This window comes from Otolemur garnettii, unplaced genomic scaffold (assembly GCF_000181295.1).
Source record: "Otolemur garnettii isolate 467f Iridium unplaced genomic scaffold, OtoGar3 scaffold00087, whole genome shotgun sequence".
Lineage (NCBI taxonomy): Eukaryota > Metazoa > Chordata > Mammalia > Primates > Galagidae > Otolemur > Otolemur garnettii.
In genome coordinates this window covers 7,400,290-7,423,864 of record NW_003852482.1, presented here as the reverse complement: position 1 = coordinate 7,423,864, position 23,575 = coordinate 7,400,290, and the positions used below count along the sequence as shown (strand labels likewise).

At 41.6% G+C, this 23,575-nt stretch overlaps 1 protein-coding gene across 1 annotated transcript in view; it reads right to left on the bottom strand.

Annotated features, from left to right (window-relative positions):
- The window catches only part of FNBP1 (formin binding protein 1), a 125,501-nt gene that overhangs the window by 21,131 nt on the left and 80,795 nt on the right, over positions 1-23,575 (bottom strand). The window contains exons 7-10 of the mRNA XM_012808209.2: positions 7,671-7,799; positions 5,981-6,127; positions 2,123-2,320; positions 1,000-1,182 (exon numbers count right to left, since the gene is read on the bottom strand). Coding sequence (XP_012663663.1) covers positions 1,000-1,182; positions 2,123-2,320; positions 5,981-6,127; positions 7,671-7,799 — 657 coding nt within the window. The remainder of the gene's footprint in view (positions 1-999; positions 1,183-2,122; positions 2,321-5,980; positions 6,128-7,670; positions 7,800-23,575) is intronic.

Below are 23,575 nucleotides of genomic sequence, written 5' to 3'. Positions count from 1 at the left end.
CCTCCCAAGTAGCTGCGACCACAGGCGCCCGCCACAATGCCTGGCCATTTTTTGGTTGCAGCCATCATTGTTGTTTGGCGGGCCCAGGCTGGATTTGAACCCGCCACCTTAGGTGTATGTGGCTGGCACCTTAGCCACGTGAGCCACAGGCGCTGAGCCTGCAAATTTGAGTCTTAATGAAATCCACTTATGAATCAAATGTATTATAATTGTTTATCCCTGATGTGGATGTCACAGACTCTCTGGCTTTAAATTCTGGCCCTACATCTTCCTAACTTCATCTTTCTATGCGTCCATTTCCTTAGCAGTAATAAAATAAGGAACTATTAGTACCACCTGGGCTCTACAGGGTGGATGAATAAAAGTAAACCAGCACGCAGGACAGAGCCTGGTGCAGAAGAAGCACTTGATAAATTTCACTTTCATCATTTCACCCTTTAAAGGCAAATACTGAATTAGATCTTTTCTAGTCAATAGGTATTTTCAACACCTTATAATTTCACTAAAGTAGCTAATGAAACCATTGTGACGTTTTCCCTTTGAACCCTGAGGGAACACTCTTCATTATATTCACATCACTACAGTAATTAATTACTAAGCAAAAATGTTCTGACCATACGGTCACTTCCAATTCCTCATCTTGTAGGTTGCCAGTTTTAGATATGGAATCTGTTTCCTTTTTTGGTAAAATCAAGGTAAAAAGAATTAATGACTAGGACACTTTAAAGGGGAAGTGGGGTAAATAAAGTCCTTCCAAATGCTCCAGAGGGAAAGTGAGGTCTGGGCTGGCGGGCTTTCTCTCTCCTTACCTCCACCCTGTTTCCTTCTTTCTCCCCTCTTCTTTCTTTCTCCTCTCTAGCTACAAAGAACCATAGGTCCTTTTTTTTTTTTTAATGTTATGGGAAAAAACAATGGATTCATTCACAAACAAAATAAGTTATGCAGAACAAAACATGCCACAAAGTGCGCAGAGAGACAGGATTCCAGAGCGGAACTTACCCCACGCTTTAGGCTCCTGAAGCAGTGGATTTTGGGTTTGGAGGTCATGAACTCGTTGAAGCGGTGGGAGAGGGGTTCCTTTTGCTGCTTGGGAGACTGGGGGCCGTTGGGAACAGCAGAGGGTGAGGCAGAGGCAGGGGGAGGAGGGGGAGGCTGATGGGGGGATGTTAAAAGGGACACAAGCTACATGTAAGAGATGGAGCAGTGACAGAGTGAAAATCAGAAACAAGAAGATAAGACACAAAACAAAAATAAGCATCAAATAATATTTGAAATCCAAAGCAAGTAAAACACAAACAATTAAATATTGAGGCCATGGTCCAAAAGAAAACACGTAGAACATGTTAAATGAAGAATATGATGAGAGTGGGAGGTTTAGTAAGTAGTGCAACAGAATAAGAGCAAGAAATAGTTGACAAGAAGCTCATGCAGACTTTCGCATGCAGACTGTAACTCCAGTTACTCTAAACCAGTTTCAGTCAGGAGGGTAAATATTTCTACCACCTAAGCTAACACAGTTCAATGGGAGAAAATGAAAGACCTTAAATGCTTAGGTTATGAAAACAGCAAGACAGTCTTTTAAAATTAAGGATTAAATCATTCTAAGGTTAAAGCAGTCACGTTGCCTTGATCGTATTTTATACCCCCAGGTTAATGCTGTCATGCACCTGTTTATCACACTATGAAAAGAAAATGAAAAATGTTCATGGAAACACGAGTTAACACGAATTCAAAACCAAGCAACTAACATGGTAATAATTTTGATTAGATGCACTGATAGATTGTTATAGAAATTTTGGCTACATCCCCTCTCCCAGCCAAGGTACACAGCGGTCTAGGGGACTCTGGGGCGCTAAGCACGATGCAAACGGCTGAGAGGTCAGTCATCTGTTAGTGTGGGTGACACGGTGCAAATGACAATGCGTCTGAAATAAGACAAGGGCCATGGCAAACATACCGCCACCAGAAAGAAAGACTTTTACAGAAAATAGCATAGTCGCTTTTTGTTTTCTTTCTGAAACTATAGGCTTAAGACCTTAGTTTTTTTCAAGACTAAGAGATAAAAGTCAAAATCTCCACACCTTAAAAAAACTCTTTTCACACTAGAGCCAATCATCAGTACCTTATTTTTTTTGATGAACGGCCATAGCTTTCCTTTGGATCTGCCGCCAAATTTGAGCTCTGCCTTGCCTTCTCCTCGGGAATTGGAAAGGCTGTTGTCCGACACGGTGCGCTTCATTGGCTGAGTGTAATCCTCAAAGTCAAGGTCTCCGGGAGGCTCAAACCCCGACTTATAAGCTTCTATTACCAGCTGGGAATCCTGAAATTATACCCAGGAACACACAAATACATTCAAATGCATGCAAATACCTTTTCCACAATGAAGTGTGATGAGCTCATACTGATGATCTTCTAAGGGAATTATGTTGATAATAGATATTTTTTCTAGTAACTTTTTTTTATCACAAGAAGGAATAAGTATCGTTTGTAAGTCTATTACTTCCAAGATCTTAAGATTTGAAGATACTGTCAATAACTATTTTTGTATAATTAGTGAAATAAATACTAGTTAAGAGCTAGTTTGTTAGGCTGGGCATGGTGGCTCACACTTATAATCCCAGCACTCTGGGAGGCCTCAGCGGGTGGACTGCCTGAGCTCCCAAGTTCGAGACCAGCCTGAGCCAGAGTGATACCTCATCTCTAAAAATAGCTGGGTGTTGTGGTCAGCACCTGTAGTCCCAGCTATGTGGGAGCCTGAGGCAAGAGAATTGCTTTAGCCCAAGAATTTGAGGTTGCTGTGAGCTATAATGCCATAGTACTCTATTGAAGGTGACAAAGTGAATACTTTGTCTCAAAAAAAAAAAAAAGAGCTAGTTTGTTGAAAGCAGAAGAATCAATGGTTTATATGATTTACAATTCCCTTAAAAATACAGTAACATAAAAAATCAATGGTTTACATGATTTATAATTCCCTTAAAAAAAATACAGTAACATAAAAAAATGGTTCCCAGTAGAAGTTTTTAAAGCAATTTTTCATAAACAAAGTCAAATCAAAGAGGAAATAAACTCTAATTTCTTTGATCATTATGGTTCAAAGATACTAATTGCTTAATTTTTTATTATATATTTGTTCCATCTTTCCCCCACTAAAATTTAAGCTCTTTTCTGCTTTTTCCTACTGTATTCCTAGTACCTAGATGGTGATAATGAGATGCAATAAGTGTTTGCCAAATAAATCAATGAGCCAAGTGTACAATCTATAGTGTGTACTCTGCTAGGAGCTATGGGTCCAATAGCTTATCAGGGAGCTCAGCGTTGGCTGGTAGAACTAAATGCATCTGGAAGTTATAATCAATAGTGTTGTAGATAGAAAGATTGATAAGAAAGAAAAACCCTTCAGGGTCTTAATGTGAGAACATATTTTAATTAGTCAAAGCTGCTTTAGGTAATACTTAATTTTTAGATGTGCTTCAGAATGCCAATTGTCTTCCAATATATCCAAATCACCCTTCCTTCGTAGTAATAAGAATGGATTTTGAGTTGGGAACTTTGCCACTGAGCTAAAGGCTTCATAGTCCAGCCTTGGTATAGTAAGAGGTAACCCCATGTCTAAGTTTTGACCTTTGAGATGTAGGCAGAAGTACAATGTACAATTTTTGTTTTTAGACAGAGTCTCACTATGTTGCCCTGTGTAGAGTACAGTGGCATCATAGTTCACAGTAACCTCAAACTCTTGGGCTTGAGCAATCCTCTTGCTTCAGTCTCCCAAGTAGCTAGAACTACAGACACTTGCAACAACACCTGGCTAGCTTTTCTATTTTTAGTGGAGATGGGGTCTCAATCTTCCTCAGGCTAGTCTTGAACTCCTGAGCTCAAGTAATCCACCTGCCTTGGCCTCCCAGAGTGCTAGGGGAGCCACCACCTTAGAAGTCTCTTTAAAGTGATGGTGGGGCCCTTCTCCACATTCTGCTTTCTGAAATTTGAATGTCATGGCTAGAGCTCCAGGAGCCACATGGAATCATGAGTTTGAAAGTCCCATCATCAAAGAATGGTAAAGCAGGAGGAGCCTGGATTGGGCGTAGACTACTGGCCCTGCCACCGCTGGACCCTCAATCTCTAGACAACTTTTACATCGGAGAAAAAAAAATACAACACTATAGTTCTTGCTATATGAACGACCAGATTCAGTTCCACAATGATTAGAAATGTGCCAGTGAGTACATTGGTCCAGTCTAGTAAAAACACCATAATTTGATACAAAAGGAAACTAGCTTTATATAAATAAATCAACTTGAACTTTATCTATATTTTATTTTATTTTCAGAGATGAGTCTTGCTATGTTGCCAGGCTAGACTCCAACCCTGGGCTCAAGTGATCCTCCTGCCTCAGCTCCCCAAGTCACTGAGACCACAGGAGTGACCGACCTCACTGACCCATTGAATTACTTGTTAGATCATGTCCTTCAAACTAGCTCAAATGTAACTTCCTGACCTGGTATATCTATCCCCTATACCACCTCACAAAGGTACTTCTTATCATCTTTTCTGTTTTATCTTTTCCAAAATGCTCGTGGTTTTGATTCTAAATAATGTTCTCCTTAATTTTATTGTTGTCCACCTCCCCCTTTAGAATCATGCCTGGCTGGCTTGGCGCCTGTGGCTCAAGTGGCTAAGGCACCAGCCACATACACCTAAGGTGGTGGGTTCGAATCCAGCCCGGGTCTGCCAAACAACAATGCTGGCTACAACCAAAAAATAGCCAGGCGCTGTGGCGGGCGTGTGTGGTCCCAGCTACTTGGGAGGCTGAGGCAGAAGACGCACTTGAGCCCAGGAGTTGGAGGTTGCTGTGAGCTGTGATGCCATAGCACTCTACTGAGGGCGACAAATTGAGGCTCTGTCTCAAAAAAAAAATCATGCCTGGCACTTGTGAATGAGTGAGCAGATTCAAATATGTGCCCCAAACTCTTGTAGAACTAAAAAGAACAAGGTGGCGGGGCTTAGAGGAAAGACTATGGGGCTTTGGAGCCAGACGGACATATCCACTCATGTGACCCTGGGCAGAGTGCGACCGCTCTGAGTTGGGGGTTCTCCTCACAGGTCATGGGGAGGCCCACAGGCTGCAGCAAAGCAGGTGTTCAGTGAATACTCAGTGAATGACTTTATAAAACAACTTTTCTCAAAACAAAATTTTAAAAAAGGACATGAATAATAGCATTTAAACATGAATAGGCAGAGATAAAAGGGCACGATGAAATAAAAACTACAATAAAAATGCCTAAGATCAAAGCAGTGAGACCATAATTAACTTTGCCAAGAATGGAATCCACAAAAAGACAAACTTGAAAAACCATGTGAAACACAGAAGGAACATTTTGGGAAGATGAAGGGAATGTGCAAAGAATGATGACCTGTAGGGATTAAGAAAGATCTCATGTTTGAATTCTCAAAGACGCAGGGGAATGAAACTTGTTCTTTCAAGCAAGGACCCAAGGGAGGTAAGAGAGGGAGCCACTCAGAAACCTGGGGGAAGGGAATCCCAGGCAGAGGAAGAGCAAGGTAAGAGTATTTCTGGAGTTTTCAAGGAATACCAAGGAGGCCACCATGGCTGGAGCATCTAGGGGACAGAGCAAAGGGAAACAGGGGTGTGTGAGAGGGCGGGGTCTAGATGGCTTAGGGCTCTGCAGCTCCAGATGACTTTCACTTCTCCTCTGAGTTGAGGATACTCCTGGAGGGTTCCGAGCAGAGGAAGGACGAGACCCAATTTATTTGAAGGGTCCTCTGGTTTCTGCATTAAGAAAGTAATGGGGGGTGGGGATAGGTGCAAAGGTGAGGAGACTAGTCAGATGCTTCTGCAGCGCCCCTGGGACCTCCTACATAATCGAAGATGACAGGACCTTGGATCAGGAGGGTAACAGTGGCTGTGGCTAGAGCTGGGTGAGCTCTGTATTTGGTACTTTGATACCCAGACTACAATACTTACATTTTTCTGATCAATGGATTCAGCTGCCTTCACTATTCCATCCAAGCATTTCCCGATGATTGGGATGACCTGCCGGTCCACTTCTGCGTACGTCTTCATTGATTCTCCAATTCTCACAATCCTCCTTTCCTCCATCTCTTGTATTTTCTGTAACATTAGATTTTGTATGAAATAAATTTGGCCTATTGTTATTTAAGGAAGTTGTTTCCTGGCAACATTGTTGCCTCTAACAAATTCTCTAGGAGAAAAAAGGGGTTAGAGTGAGAGCAACCTAAGTTTATAGTGCCTTTGTTTTAGCCGGCTGTACATATGTATTTTATAAATTGTTAGGCTGCCCAACTACAGCAGAACCTCCACAGTTGAACACTTCCCTACATTGACCACCTCCTTAAATTGACCCAATTTTCAGACATGCACTCAATGGAAGTTCCTTATGTTGGCGTCCCCTGCATGCTGACCAGTCTGTTGCAGTTCTTTGTGTGGTCAACTTACAGAGGTTCTACTGTCTATACTTCATTCAATTCCATTCCTCTTTCAGTAAGAATCCCCAAACTTGGTAGTTTGACTATTAACACCATTTGGTAATGTGGCTCACTTTCTCCAGCTTTGATTCACTTTACACTTTACCAAAACAGTATTTAGTTAAGTGTCTCAACCCTGAGATGTAAGTCGGGTACTTTTGAATACAATTTGGTAGTTCTTGTTTGCTGTGTGTGTGTAGATACCAAGAAACGAATGTTTTTTTCTACAACTGGACTAAAACTCATAGCCGTTCCCCAAGGGGCAGGACATGTGTATATCTTTCCTCATGTTATTTTTGATAACCTAAGGAACCAAAAGAAAAATATTCAAAAGCAAGAACTGTCATTTATTCAAATTCTACAACTGTATGACTGTTGCTTTGACTCCTAAAGTTTGCATTTTTGTAATCAGATCATCCTTTTGGCAAAGACAGCATTATTTAGAGAATCAGAGTTTAAGACTGAATAGATGGTTGCAGCTGTAAACTGTGGAAGTTTACACCGGGCACAGGGGTTTAATCCTATAATCCCAGCACTCGGGGCAGCCGAGGTGGGTGGATTGCCTGAGCCCACAAGTTGGGATACCAGCCTGAGCAAGAGTGAGACCCCATTTCTAAAAAACAGCCCAGGGTTGTGATGGGCCCCTGGTGTTGTGGGTTGTGATTGTTGTTTGGCAGGCCCAGGCTGGATTCAAACCCGCCAGGTCTGGTGTACGTGGCTGGCACCTTAGCCACTTGAGCTATAGGCAGCAAGCCTCTTTTTTTCTTTTCTTTTCTGTTTTTTTTTTTTTGAGACATGAGTCTCACTCTGTGACCCTGGGTAGGGTAGGGTGTAGTGGCACCAATCATAGCTTAACCTTAGCCTCTCTAGTAGTTGGGAATAAAGGTGCACACCACCATGCCCAGCTAATTTTTCTTTTTTCCTTTTTCTTTTCTTTCTTTCTTTCTTTCTTTTTCTTTTTTTTTTTTTTTAGTGAAAACAGGGTCCTACTCTTGTTCAGGCTGGTCTCTAACTCCTGAGCTCAAGGATCCTCCAGCCTTGGCCTCCCAGAGTGCTGGGATTACAGGTATGAGCCACTGCACTTGGCCAGAAGCAATACATCTCTAAGGAACCCAGACAGAAGCAATGTGTTTCTAAGAAAAACACAACATGAAATTTGAATGCCTTACCTGGAAGATGTTGGGGATGTGAGTATGGTAATACTCATGCTGCTCGTGGTTGAATTTCTGAAGATTCGATGAGTAATCTGCTTTGCTGTCCTCCGCCATTTGGTGCCGTATTTGAGCTTGTTGTCGGGCCTTAGAGCAAAAACATTACCCCCACGTTTAGATATCACAACCAGGACTGCACAATGGGGTGCTAAGTCCCAAATTTACTACAAATTTGAATACACTGTATTTTTTTTTAGGAGGGGAGGGGGAAACCCATACTTTAAAAAATCTAATTCTCAATGGGGTTCATGGACTAAGAAGATATAAGAACCCCTGCTCAGAGGGGGCCTTTCTAAACCTCTCCACTCTGTTTACTCTTAGTCTATACTTTAAAGAGGCAGCTAAGCGGGGCGCCTTCCGCGCCTTCTATGTTTGGGGAGGTTGTTACTTCATTTTACTACATTGCTTTTCTCAAAAAATAAAAGAGAAACACACTAATAAAATCTACAAATTTGTTTCTTTTAATTCTTATTTTAGTCAATCACTTATCTTTAAAAAAGGGAGAGGGGCAATTGTTGCCCAGTTGCAGAACAGACTTTAAAGCTCAAACAAGAACATGCCAACTCTAAAATTACCCACAAATACAGGAGATTGTCACCCTGTCAACGCCACCTTGGATTTTATATGGCATTTTGGTAGCATTTTGACAAATATTACCTCGAGACTCTCTAACACAGTCTGAGGTCCCCGCAGGGCACAAACCCACCCCCTGCCAGATGAAGGTATGCTTGGTCCTTAGGTGACTTGGCCAACTCCCGGCATTGAGCCAAAAACACAACAGGGAAAGGGCCATGTTCCAACATAACCAAGGCAACCTTTTGTTTGCTTGCTTGTTTTTGTTTTGTTTTAATGAACCAATGTTATAGAAAATTAAGACCTAGTAGTGGAAGGAAGAAGGCATGCAGAAACGTTCTCGTGTAAACCCAGCAGAGAGACGCTGAAGTTGTCTGTCCTACTTTCTGTCTGATGGTGACATCCCGTCTTGGCTACTTTTCATCTCAGCATTCTCTGTTGGCGCCCTGCCTATGTGACTTGGAGACGAGACCTGATTTTCACTTCACGTTTTACTCGTACGCAGATCAGCATAAGCCCAAGGTGGGAATGCGTCGCTGCTTCCTTTATTTTCTTCCCTATTCTTACATGAACACTTCCCAAACGAAGGTAGCAGTATCGGTATCGCCACCCGAATTTCCTTATTACTGAGGTTTCTTTAGTTTCTTAAGGCCTTTAGGTGTCTTGATACCACGTTATCCACTTCTCATCGACCCTGGGTTTATTTTAGCTGCTGCATTCTTCCTCTTTGCTGGTGGCCTGTGAACTCCCTTCCTGACATACGCTTGGGCTTCTGATCCTTACTGTGTCCATTAGTAAATATATTAGTCTAGTCCCCCCAAAGTTAAGCACCCAGCTATTTTCAAAAACCCATCCCAATATACAGCAGCCCCCCCCCCGCCGTTTAAGCAGCAGCTCCACCCCCACAGGTCTCCATCTGTCCCCCTCAGGAAACAGCAGCAGGAAAGCCCATCAGCCCTTCAAGCGCTGTCACTTCATCACTCGTCACTTTGTTAAAAAAACAAGGAAATTCCCAGAGACCTCACATTTCTCAAGCATTCTCTATTTTATTCACAAACCTTCCTCATAAGCCTCACAAGCATCCAAGGGGGCATTTCTCCATCTCTCCCATAAAGAACAGCAACATGTAACAAGCTAGAGAGCGCCTCGTTTATGTGGGGGATTCTTACTGAATCTGAAACAGGGATTAGAACGTCATCATATAGAGTATGTGTGCATGTCTGCACACACACACACACATGCATGCATCACACGGGCACATAAAACCTTCCTGACAACAAACCCACTTACACCAACACTGGAATATTTGACTCGTGAGAGCTGGTGTGGGGGGCACCCCAGCACCACGTAGTCGGAAGTGCCTGTGATCCTCCCCTCTTTGCTCTAGAAAATCCCTAACACACACATTATGTTTCAGCTTGGACTGTCTCATGCTTTTTGGACACATCATGCCCTCAGCCTGTTTGTGTGCAGTACTTCTGAAATATAACTAGAAACCACTAGGTTTGAACTACGGAAGAAGCTGGGTAAAGAAGGACATGTCTAAAATCTAGCCTGGAAAGATAGCAGCTAAGCAGAAGAAAATAAACCAGATACACAAACTTTAGAGGACACGCGTCTACTTTTTATGTAAAAGCAATGTTTTCTCTTTGGGAATTGTTCTTGAATGTAAAAGCTTGAACACAGGATCACAGAAGGCTATTTCTACATTCTCTCTCCTTCTCTCTGTCCCCTAGAAGGACAGGGGAACACTTGGAAGCAGCAAAATATGGTCGCAGGTCAGATTCCGCAAAGTCACAGCAGGGAGAGTCACTGTCTTTCTCTCAGTTCCTACATCCAGCTGCTTTGAATTAATATCCACTTTTGAATCTCTGGCCTAGGACCGTGCCATTGTTCTAACCAAGTTTCACTATGGAAAAACTATTTTTGATTAGTAAACTGCTACTACTCATCTTTACAAAAATATTTGTTAAAATAGCTTTACAATACTTTCAAAGGCTTGTCTGGAGTAACCCTTAAGGAACTACGTATTTCAGAGACTGTATTCCCTAACATCTAAAGCTCAGTGACGATTATAAGCATCATGATTTCTCATCTCTTTTTAGATTGGTCTAAAAATAGCAACTACTATCTCAAAGAAGTGCAACATTTCCATTCTAACCAGACCATAAGCTGTTTATTTAAATTAAATTAAATTTCCCATTCTAAAAATAAAAGACACTGCAACTTATAGTAACAGGACTAGAGGGCAGAAAGATATCCAGGGGGTTGGTCGGTTTTGTTTCATTTTAAATGAGTCAGACTCAAGTTTTAGAGATAAAATTCTAAAAAATCACAGACATCTCTGATTAAGATCTAGACCACTTTTGTGGTCTACCGAGAGACGGAATTTAAACTTTGGAATTTCTTTGATAACCCCTTGGGAATCTCCCCAAATAAATCCCAACAGGCCTCCCCGTATGTCCTGCTCACGCATGACTTCACCTCTTGGTAATTCTTAACACAGTCCATTTTCAATGACTTTACGGAAGTAAAGCTGCACTCTCTAAAAGGTCACTTTCTAAATAAAGAAAACAACATTTTAGAAACTAAACTGCAGTCTGAGACTTTGCAATCCTAACGGGTTTAAAGATAAAAATACTGTAATCCATTTATTTAGCTAAATTTAGATTATTAGCATGGCCAAAGAGTGCAGCTATTTCCTGTTTAATTCATTATTACTTTTTCCTTAATATTTCAAAATATCAAGGAGAATAATTTTGCTGGCTGGATCTCAACAGTGTCCTAAGGAACGTGGTTACTTTCACCGGGGGAACTCGGTTTGTTTGCTTTCTAAGTGACAGCCTTGGATCTTTTTTCATGGCTTTTGGCTTCTAACAAAATGAGTAAATTTGGACTAGTTCCATTTATATAGTGTCTGAATAAATAATGAGGTTTATTACCTTTTTGAACACAGCCTGAACCTCTCAGAATTTTATACATTGATGTTCCTTAAATGGTAAACTATTCAATGCAGCAGGGGCCAGAACTTTTTAAAAAGTCACTTTTCCTTTGATAAACAGATATAACACATTATAAATGTTCATCTTTTATTACCAAAAGTCTGGAGAAAGCAATAAGGAATATTTTACAGTTATCACTGGTCGCCTAAACAACAGTAAATGTTCTCTGAAACAGCTGCACTTCCAATATTTTATTTCATCATTATCATAAGAAGAGGCCAATTGTATTTTAGAATAGATGGAAAGAGATTTTATTCACTTTCATGGAAGAATATGCTATTTTGCACCACTGATAGGCTTCCTGCAACTGTTATCCCATGACCAGCAACCTGCGGCCACTCAGCTTGGATGGCAGATGGGCCCGGCCACCACCCACAGGCGGGAGCCACAGCGAGACGCCAGCACAACCCCAGACTTGACGTTGTCACTCCTCAAACCACCTGAGCCACAGACTTCACACTCTAGATAAAATTTTTACTAATGTAACAGACAGGGCTCTTTGGCTGCCTTTTTCTACTTTTTTCTCCTAATTACAAAAACCTGTTTGCTGTAAATTTTGTAATTCAAATTTATAGAACTATATGGTTCAAAAAGCAAATGTTCCTGCATATTTCACCTACTGAAAACCCCGAGAAGCCAGATTTTCGGACGTAGCCAGATGAACGAACAAAGCACAGGTCTTTTCGCAGCACACAAATGAGGTAGAGGGCACTGGAAATCATTCCCTATTTTCTACCTAGGCGGTAGGACAATTAAGTTTGAGAATTCATCCTAGAAAAATTCCTGCACACATGGGGCAGCGCCTGTAGCTCAAAGGAGTAGGGCGCTGGCCCCATATGTCAGAGGTGGCGGGTTCAAACCCCGCCCCACAAAAAATACCTGCACACCTCATTGCTGTGTATCAGTCACTACAGTCGCCTCCAAAGTGCGCCCTTAGGAAGCTATTTGCTGATGCCAGGGCTTAGTCTACCCTCCCAAGCAATTCTGGAACTCCTTTTCTGGAATGGCCATTGGAGCTGTCGTCCTATGAGGTCTGACAATTAAGTTTGCGAGCTCATCCCAGAAAGCGTGCTTTGAAGGATGGATTAGGTGCTGGCACAGTTCGCAGCTTCTCAGGGGAGTACTCGGAAGGTGACCGGAGTGATACTCAGCAAGGAAGCAGGTTGCACGTTTGCTAGGATGAGCTTGCAAACTTAGTCAGATCTCATATTTTTCTGTGCTTGTTTCTTTTTTTCTGTCCCTCCTCTACTCTGAAGGAATATTTTTTATAGGTATTTTTGAGATCAGAAAAACAGCAACCTGTTTGGAGTCCTAGAAAACCCTAATTGGCACCAAAAATTTCTCTAGGATCTGCTAATGTTTAAGAGTACAATTAATTTTACCCTAGTCTTTGACCCAGCAATTCCATCTCTGATAATTTATCAATATCCATCATAATGTTCATAATAGCTATTCATTTGAAATAATAATTTGAAACAATTGCTTAACTATTATGTCACACCCCTGATGGACTAATGTCTAGCCAATGTAAAGAAATATTTAATAATAAGGGAAGTAAAAGCTAAATATAATTTAAAAATTTCTTTTAAAGTTTTCAAAACAGGCTCAGCACCAGTAGCTCAGAGGTTAGGGTGCCAGCCACATGCACCAGGCTGGTGTGGTCAAACCTGGTCACAGTCTGCTAGACAAACAAATAAACAAATAGGCGAGTGTTGTGGCAGGGCCTGTAGTCCTAGCTACTAGAGAGGCTGAGGCAAAAGAATCACTTCAGCCAGGAGTTTGAGGTTGTTGTGAGCTGTGACGCCAGGGCACTGTACCCAGGGCGACATAGGGAGACTCTATCTCCCAAAAAAAAAAAAAAAAAAGTTTCAAAACAGTATTTATAGCATAATCTCATTAGTGTAAAAACAAAACATCAATGTCAGTCCTGAAAAGAGTGATTAAGGAATATTTTCCTTTGCCAAAAAATATTAGTAAAGAGACAAATTCTATTGCTGAATTCCAGAAACGGTGAGACCTTGGTGAGGAATGGCTGGCCTTTAAGGTCCAGTTGAAAAAAAAAAAAAAGCTCTGAAAAGCTAATGGAGTAGGAGGATTCTGAAAAGGAAGAGATGAAGAAGCTCTTTGTCTGGAGCAATGTTGTTGTATGATAAATGCCATTGTTTAAATTTCCCAGCAAACTGTAGCATCTAGAATACATTTTCAAGTTCAAGACTAAGAATGCATTTAAAAATTCCTATTCAGAGAGAGTGCTGTGAGTTTTTGTTGGAGACTTCCAGGCCAGGGGCTTGCCAAAACAATGAGTCTGTCTTTGATAAATTATAAGGGCAGCTAGAATACAAAACAGAGAAAAACTTCAAAATAAGTTAACCAAAGAAATATGCTTGAAATATTCCAGCAATTTCCTGACTTTTTCTTTTCTTTCTTTCTTTCTTTTTTTGTTTAAACAGTCTTATAACTTCCTAGCCCGAGGATTTTAAGTACAAGGTCGCTGAAACAGGAGAGAATATGGAAAAGATACCAAATGAGACCAGCATCTCAATCCCACATGGGCCATTCACTTGCTAAACAGTTCTAAGAAAAGGCCTTCTGTTTCCCTATCCCTGGTTGCCTTACTTAAAAAGTAGAATTTGAAATATCTGTTTACTCAAGGTGGACAATTTCTGTTAAGGCAGAAGAAGCCAATGTTGTATCATTCATCTGGATGTTGGCAAGTCTCCAAGGTAGGCCACTGAAAACAAATTTGGTATGAGCTCAGAGATCTCGGTAAGATATAAACCATGGTTCCCAAGACGTGGCCCTTCCTCCTTCTCCCTGGTTTCTACTGCACTGTCGCTGGCAAGAGACTTGAGCTCTTTGTTATGGTGGGTCCCTTTCCCTCACCCCAGAAAATGACACTCACAAAGTTCTGTATATGTTCAGTTGAAGATAACAGGCTGGATTCTGGCTAAGAGTTAACGTCCACTCGATCACCCTTCTCTATTGCCATGAAGTACAGAAATACTTCAAGCACTTCTTAAGGTGCAATTCTAGAAAAGATTTGTTCCCTAGGTAAGCAAAAAATTTAGTCACGTTACACAACCCAGGAAAAGAAATTAAATACCACACTTTCTTTTTTTTTTTTTTTTTGAGGCAGAACCTCAAGCTGTCACCCTGGGTATAGTGCTGCGGTATCATAGCTCACAGCAACCTCCAACTCCTGGGCTCAAGCGATTCTCTTGCCTCAGCCTCCCAGCTGGGACTACAGGAACCTGCCACAATGGCTGGCTATTTTTTGGTTGTAGTTGTCATTGGCAGGCCTGGGCTGGATTCAAACTTGCCAGGTCTGGTGTATGTGGCTGGCGCCTTAGCGGCTTGAGCTACACGTGCCGAGCCACATACTTCCATTTCTAAGGAAATCTGAGGTGTTTGGTGGTAGGTTAGCAGCTATTCACCTTTAGTCTTGAAGTCACAATAGATGTTTAATCGAGAATGTTTAATATTGGGCTGGGCGTGGTGGCTCGCCCTATAATCCTAGCACTCTGGGAGGCTGAGGCAGATGGATTGCTTGAGCTCAGGAGTTCCAGCAAGAGCCAGACCCTGCCTCTAAAAATAGCCGGGAGTTGTAGTAGGGCACTTGTAGTCCCAGTTACTCAGGAGGATCAGGCAAGAGAACTGCTTAAGCCCAAGAATTGGAGGTTGCTGTCAGCTATGACGCCATGGCTCTCACTCTACCAAGGGATTACAAAGTGAGACTCTGTCTCAAAAAAAAAAAAAAGCTTAATATTAAAATCTTACCCATGTTATTAAGTAATATACTATCAATGAGGCCAAGATTAAAACTATAGACTCTTCTTCCATTTTATTTTATTTATTTTATTTATTTTTGAGACAGAGTCTCACTCCATCACCGTAGGTAGAGTGCTGTAACGTCATCACAGTTTACAGCAACCTCAAACTCTGGGGCTCAAGTGATCTTCCTGCCTCAGCCTCACAAGTAGCTGGGAGCACGTGTGCTTGCCATAATGCCCAGCTAGTTTTTCTATTTTTAGTAGGGGGGGGGTCTTGCTCTTGCTCAGGCTGGTCTTGAACTCCTGAGCTCAAGCAATCCACCAGCCTCGGCCTCCCCAGAGTGCTGGGATCACAGGTGTGAGTCACTGAGCTCAGCACCTTCCTCCATTTTAACCTCAATGTGTATTTTTCTGCTTTCTCTAAGCTGTGCAATGCCCAGTAAAAGTTCTAGTTACCAGAAAAGGTAACAATAAGCTTCTTTAGGTCTCAGGGTGTGGAGTGGAATGGGGGACGAGTGTTCTCTGAAAAACAAAACCTTCGGCCTGTATATACTACACAGATGGTGCAAGAATCTTCAAGCCAAGAAATTAACATAAAAATTAGTTCCAGGTTGCCTGGCAGAAACACTATAAAACCTTGCTGGGAGAATACTTCCACAATCCTCCTTTAATCGGATTCCCAGGGAAAAAAAACAATCTCTGGTTGAAGTTATGCCCATACAAAAAAGATGGTAATATTATAAACGCACAAGGAAATAAACCACCATGAGAACTCATGCAATAGAGAAAAAATTACCACCAGAAGAACTTGAACTAAAAAAAATTTTTTTTGAAAGAAAATATAGTATGAGAACATTTAAAAGGATTAGAGAAACAAAAGCAGCAATGAGACCACAAGAAAATTAAAAAGATGCTCTAGATCAGCGAGCCCCACAGAACTACATGAAAGGGCTGCGGCATTAGGAAGGTCGAGAACCACTGCTCTAGATGAAGGTCAGGCCTGCCTGCAAAGGAATCAAGTAGAACTTCTAGAAATGAAAAACGAAGTCACCAGAATTCGAAAACTCATTCGATTCTTTCCCCACTGGTACAGTTAAAAAAAAAAAAAAAACTTATTAGATGAGTTAAAATAACAGAATAATTTGAACATAATTCATGAAGCAGCTGAGGAAGTTTCAGAAAATGTACTGTAGAGAGCTAACACAATGCAATGTATGAAAAACTTAAGAGTCATAGAAAACAGAAGGAGGAGTTTCACACACGTGTAATGTGAGTTCCAGAACCAATGATATTAAGAACAACAGGTAATATCTGAAGTGTCAATGCCTGAGAGTTTTCCTACATTTATATATATAGGTTAAAAAAAAAATCCTCCAGGAACCCCAGGCAGACTAAATTAAAAATAAAAAAGTCTGTACTTTGAAATACCATAGAACACCAAAGACAAATACAGACCTTAACAACTGGAGAAGAAAGTCAAGGTATCTACAAAGAAATGCAAAATAGAAAGCCAGCCTCCCAACAGGAACATCAGCAGTGAGAGACAATAGGAAGATATGCTCAAAACATTTAAAGAAAATATTTTTTCTAAATCTTTTTTTTTTAAGAGACAGGATATGGCTCTGACACTCGGGCTGAAGTATAGTGGCGTCTGATCACATCACAGCAACCTCAAACTCTGGGCCTCAAGTGATCCCCTTGCCTCAGCCTCCCAAGTAGATGGGACTACAGGCTCTGGCCACAATGCCCAGCTAGTTTTTCTATTTTTAGCAGTGCCTTTTTGCTCAGGCTGGTCTCGAGCTCCTGAGATCAAGGGATCTTCCCATCTTGGCCTCTCAGGGTGCTAGGATTACAGGTGTGGACTACCGGGTGGGGCTGTAGTTTAATAATTTAGAGCCTTACCCTTTTTTATCTATAAAGGATGAAAGAAAGGTAGAAAGGATTAAAAACCCTTTGGGAAATATAAAACACTTTCCCAGGGTATGTTTATTGAGGGGTGGGCTCAGTAACTTTTCATTGGGGTTTATTTTATTTTTTGCACTTTTTGGCCATGGCCAGGTTTGAACCCACCAACTCCAGTATATGGGGCCGGCACCCTGCTCCTTTGAGCTACAGGCGCCACTCATCATCAGGGTTTATTTTAATACCTTCCTATGAACTCCAAAGGTGAGATGAAGGACCCTGTCCTGACGGCAGGTGACATCCACAACACGTTTGTCTCGCTGCCCTGAATAAGGGGCTCCCGAGAACCTGGGCTCTATCATCCCCATTTCCACCCATTCCTCAGATTCAGGCCCTAACCCTGCTCTTAGGCCTATCACCTGTGTAGGCTCTTCTGAATCCACAAGTAACTTGTGAGCTCCTAGGGTCTGCTGATCACAGGACCAGGAGATTTCACATAAGAGGGGCCGCCTTAATCATGTGTGATTAAGGAGGTTCTGATTATTCCCACCACACACTCAGCATGTTCCAGCTGCTGCTCTATTCTCCATCTGACTCACATTTTCCTGGCCTCTCCACCTCATCCTGACCTATGATCATGCCTAAATAATATTCCTTGTTGAATACCTAGAAAGTTAACACAAGAAGTGGAAGAGCTGAGGAGGGAAAAGCCAGAAGCAATCCGAGGAGAAAGACATAAATAGGCAAAATGCAGGTGACAGTAACGGTGCCTACCAATTATCTGCAGTCCAGAAACAGGGCCCTGATTTACACACATCACATACCACTGAAACCCCACAACTGGCCCTCAAAGTGTAGAATAGGGAACCGAAATGAAATAAATTGCCTCGTGTCATCCCACGTGTAGATGGTAGAAACAAGAGCTGGACCCACGTCTGTGTGGCACTAAGATGAGGAAAAGCTCTTGGCCATGGACAATGCCTTTTACTATTAGCAAAAATGAAAATACCTTATTAAGGGCAGGCAAGGTGGCTCACACCTATAATCCCAGCACTCTGGGAGGCCAAGGCCCACAGATTGTTTGAGCTCGGGAGTTTGAGACCAGCCTGAGCAAGAGCGACTCCCCATCTCATCTCTACTAAAAATAGAAAACCTGGCTGGGCATGGTTAGTGGGCAGTGGTAGTCCCAGTTACTTGGGAGGCTGAGGCAAGAGGATCACTTGAACCCAAGAGTTTGAGGTTGCTGTGAGCTGTGACCACGGTATTCTACCCAGGATGACAGAGTGAGACTCTGTCAAAAAAAAAAAAAATAAATAAATGAGTTACCGTATGAAAGCCTTCAGAGCAGTTTGGGGCACAAAGTCAGTGCTAAGTGTTAAAGCCAAACACACACACAAATAAATGTCTCAGGAAATCCGCGTCTGTCTTCAGATCAAGGGTGTGAGAAAGACACCTATTGTTTGCTCTGCTCTATTGCCATCTTGCAGGTTTTGTTAACATTAACTTGCAGGTTTGTTAAAGATTACGCCTTTAGCAGTAAATATAAATTCCACGGAAATGACTGCTTACAGGATAGACATAAACAAGAGAATAACTACAGTGTCTTTTCTAGAATCTTCTATTTGAACATTGACACACTTAGAACAGTCATTGCAAAATATCCATTTTTGATAATACTTCTTCAATTCTGTTCATTTTGTCTTGTTTTAAATAAAAAGCATTTTCAACTTTTTAAGCCTAAAAGATCAAGCTGCAGTTGCAAAATTTATTTCCTGCATTCGTGCTAACCACTTCCTCTTTCTGAAAAAAAAAAATTGTTTTCTAAATTGTTACAGCGAACAATTCCTTCAGATAACTAGAGTCAGACATTTTATATGAAACAGAAATCTGGGGAAAGCACCAACATTATTAACATGTTCAATAAAGATGTCAGCCTAGTAGTTACAGCAACGGCAAGCACAAGTTTAATAGTACAATTCCTTATACGTACAATAACTAAAGTGGTCATCTTGCTGGAGACTGTTTCCCCAAATGGTAAAAAAATTTAACACTCTGCTACTCAGCTGGCTCCAGTTAGGATAGAACCAGCTCCCTTTGGCCTGTGCTTCACAGAGCCTGCAGTGCTGATTCCAACTGAAGAAAACTTCCTAAACTACTAAATTTCATTTGTTTTCTTGTGATAATTATCAAACTGATAATCCAAGTAAATTTTTACGTAAAATTGGCACAGATTCCTAAGTACAATTTTATTTTTCTCTTTTAAATATTCTACTATCAGCCGGGCACAATGGCTTAAGCCTGCAATCCTAGCACTCTGGGAGGACGAGGTAGGTGGATAGCTTAAGTTCAGGAGTTTGAGACCAGTCTGAGTAAGAGTGATACCCTTGTGGCTACCAAAAACAGAAAAATTAGTCAGGAATTGTGCCTGTAGTCCCAGCTACTTGGAAGACTGAGACAAGAGGATCTCTTGAGCCTAAGAGATTGAGGTTGCTGGGAGCTATGACACCATAGCACTCGACCCAAGGCAAAAGACTGAGACTGTCTCAAAAAAAAAAAAAAACTTCTACTCTATATGACATATTAAAAAGTACATGCAATGATCTATGTATATTTGACTTAATAAAAAAAATAAGTACATGCCTATTTTATTGTAACTACAAACATGGTATTTCACCTTTTATCCCATACTTCTTAGAATTTTCCCCTTAATTCATAAATCACTCCAGATTTCCTATTCAATTTCACAATAGGGAGATATGTGTAGGATTAAAAAGCTACTAATAATGTTCAAAGCCAAATACCTGTAGAAGTTAGAATATCATACAAAAAATAGACTGCAATCTCCTTAAGAAGCTGATGTGCTATTCTATACTTCTGATCAGGATTTTCATTTAATTTCACTTAAAAAAATTTCCTCATATCAGGTTGTATATTAAAAACTCCGTGATTACACCAGAAACAAGAAAACCTCTCACACGGGACAGAAAAACTCCTCGGGCTTCTGCCCACTAAGACTTGCAATGAAACTGAATGAAAAAGTCCTGTTATCTTTTTCGTGGAAAACAGTCACTCATCAACTGGGACTCTAGCAGTGAAAGAATTATCCAAGTTAAACGAAACCAGACCTAGCAGAAAAGGAAGAAATTGTCACTGGAGTTTAAAACATAACTTGAACTCAACTAACATTCTGCAGCTGTTGGTAACCACTAACTGCAGTTTCTGTTAAACAATATCCTATTTTGCATTTTCAAATTATGTAAGAGCCCACAGTCACAAGGCAAGGATGAATTAGAGAAAGGGAATTATTCATTGCCTGACATGGGTGAACTCAGTTTAATGCATGCATTTAGAAAACACTGTTCTCTCTGTTCAGAAATATTAGTTCACATTCCATTCATTTTGATAACCTTTTCTTTTTGCGTCCCAATACCACACCAAACCAGCCACAGCACCATCAGAACACAGACTGGGTACTGCCTCTCATCCAACTTTGTCAGTATGGTATTATTCAAAGGCAGAGTGACAGACAAACCTTGATTTTAAAGTCTTTGTCACGGAAATATCATTCAAGAGTTGCTGGGGCAGCGCCCAAAACTCAGTGGGTAGGGTGCTGGCCACAGACACCGAGGCTGGCAGTTTCTAACCCGGCCTGGACCAGCTAAAACAACAATGACAACTGCAACAACAAAAAAATAGCCTGTAGTCCCAGCTACTTGGGAGGCTGAGGCAAGAGAATCGCTTAAGCCCAAGAGTTTGAGGTTGCTATGAGCTGTGACGCCATAGCACTCTACCCAGGGTGATAGCCTGAGACTCTGTCTCAAAAAAAAAGAGTTGCTGAGGGGACAAACAGAAAAATTCACAGCACAGTAAACTGAGTATTAGGAAGAAAAGGAAAGGAAGTGCCTCGAAGGCAGGCACTTGTGATTACACACTGGCATCTTATGCCCTCCGCACACCGGGCCAGGAGGCGATGGGTAACGAGTAAGGGGATGAATGAAGGCCAGCACTTCACCCCTAGGAACGCCATCAGCAGCTGGGGGTGCTGGCTCACTGTAAGCATAGCACTTTGGGAGGCCAGGGCAGTGGGGTTGCTTGAGCTCAGGAGGTTTGAGACCAGCCTGAGCGAGAGTGAGACCTGCCTGTATTAAAAATAGAAAAATTAGAGGTACGCTGAGGCCATGGTACTCTACTGAGTGGGACAGAGTAAGACTCTACCTCAAAAAAAAAAAAAAAAAAAAAAGAAAGAAAAGAAAAGAAAAGAAGAGACTGTCCAACTAAGCCTACTTCCTTTCTTCATTGTTCCTCTAAGGAACGCTGCGTCCTTACACGTTCCAATCTGCACTCTTGCCCACAGATAAAACTGCCAGTTTTTTCTTGCACGCTTTACACGTAAAGACAGCGTCTACTTTTAGTTAAACTGGGTGCCTCAGGGGTGACACACACTCTTATAAAGCACCAATTTAGGTGATCTGAACACAGAACTTATGAAAAGTGTGGTTTCACTCCATGTGCTGGACATTTAACTCTTTAGAAATAAAAGATCAGACTCGACCCAGATGTGAGGTCAATAGTTTAGAAAACACACACCTGAGTACAGGTCACACCAACTGTACCGTCAAGCACAAAACACAGTTTAGAGAAGTCCACCCTTCCACCCTGTAGTGACAATGTCTCTGTAAGCACAGGCTTGTCACTGCAAGGGCTGAGTGGCTGGCTGCTAGTAAAAGGAGGATGAGCCATTTCAAATACAATGGCATGATTCAATCAATTTCAGAAAGTAGGGGGAAGACACTGATGTTAGATTCGAGTGCTGTCAGAAATCCGAACGCGGAATAACATCAAACAATGATAAGAACGGAAATATTGCCTCCGTGTATCTCCATACTGACAAAAGGCTTCACAGGCAATAAAGCAAAAAAGGGATAGAACAGTTTTGCACATTTTGCAAAATTGTAGCACTTCAAGTCATGTTCAAAACAAAAGAACTTGAGAATTTCAATGTTTAGACACAGTTCTATCAGCTTCAATGTTTGTAATGCCAAACGGAGTCAGTTATCATATCCCTGGGGAGGAGGTAAGTAGTACTTTTACAAAAGTAACAAAATTATGCTCTCAGTATATTTAAAAAAAGGTCTTTGGAAATATTCGCACAGTTGAGGAGAGCAATTCAATTCCTAAGTACACATCCAAAGTCCTCACTTTGCCTTTGCATTTAGCAAATGCACTTTTGTTAAGTTGATGGAAAGTTAGCCTTACAGCTGACCTGAGGGAGAAAAATGGAGAGGAAAAGTCATCCTGGAAAGTTCTGTGCCACAAAGGGCCAGCATTTCAACCCCTAAGTTGAAAATTTAGATGGATGCAGCTTTGTAGTGACCCCAAGTAACACCTGCTTCCTGGAAAACCCACTTTAAGCCTAGGCCTCCTTCACCATAAACAAATTTCCAAGAAACACACATAATCACACACCATCTCTCTCTACCACACATGTGTCTCTGCTGCGATTTGTACCTTCTCACAAGACTGAATGGTGGGGAATGATGCCAGTGTAATACAGAAGCCTCGCTGGTCTGTGCGCACCTGCTCACAGCACAGTCATGTCTGAAATACTGATGAGTGAGCTTTCTCCTTCTCGTTCATGACGGACTTTAGGAAAAGGCTAAAAATGTATAGAACTGCAAGTGGTGGCTGGCTTGGCGGCTGCATCTCCATTACACTGGACTACCCGGTGGAGCTGGGAGTGTGAATGCCAACATTAGGACAGTATTTCCTCCTAGATTAGAATAATGGGCAAATGCAGGCAGGTCTACCCTGGATCAGAGTATCACTGCTGATGAAACGAGTGTTTTATCAAAAGTTCTCGTGGACCAACATCTCCAAGCAGGGAGGGCTAAGGTGCTAATGCTGAGTGCAATTAGGGTAAGAAGGAAAGAAAAAGAAAGAGTGAGACTAACAGGAGACACAAAATAAGACGGTGCACATAAGTCCAAACTCTCCCAAGGAAAGACAAAGATTGTCAGAAATCAACATTATGCCATTTCCAAGAGACACATTTAAATAACAGAATAGGCTGGGCACGGTGGCTCACACATAAAATCTTAGCAATCTGGGAGGCTGAGGCAGGTGAATTGCTTGAGCTCAGGAGTTTAAGACCAGCCTGAGCAAAAGTGAGATCCCATCTCTACTTAAAATAGAAAAATTAGCCAGGCGTTGTGGTGGGTGCCTGTCTGGGACAACTGAGGCAGAAGGATCACCGGAAACCAGGAATTTGAGGTTGCTGTAAGCTAGGCGAATGCCACAGCACTCTAGCCTGGACAACAGAGTGAGACTATGTCTCAAAAATAGATAAATAAGTAAATAAATAGGAGGACAAAGAAAAATGTGAAGGCAAAGTGTTGAACAAATCTGGTCTGTATCGGGTAGAAGAGACTCTGGGGAAATAGGATTGCCATACAGCTGTGAAAAATTAAATGGCACTGAAGACACTACGATTTTTCACTTTATTTATTTATAGAAAAACTTTATAGTAAAAGACCAAAGCTGGGGGCAGTGCCTGTGGCTCAGTGAATAGGGCACCGCCCCATATATGGAGGGTGGTAGGTTTGAACCCGGCCCCAGC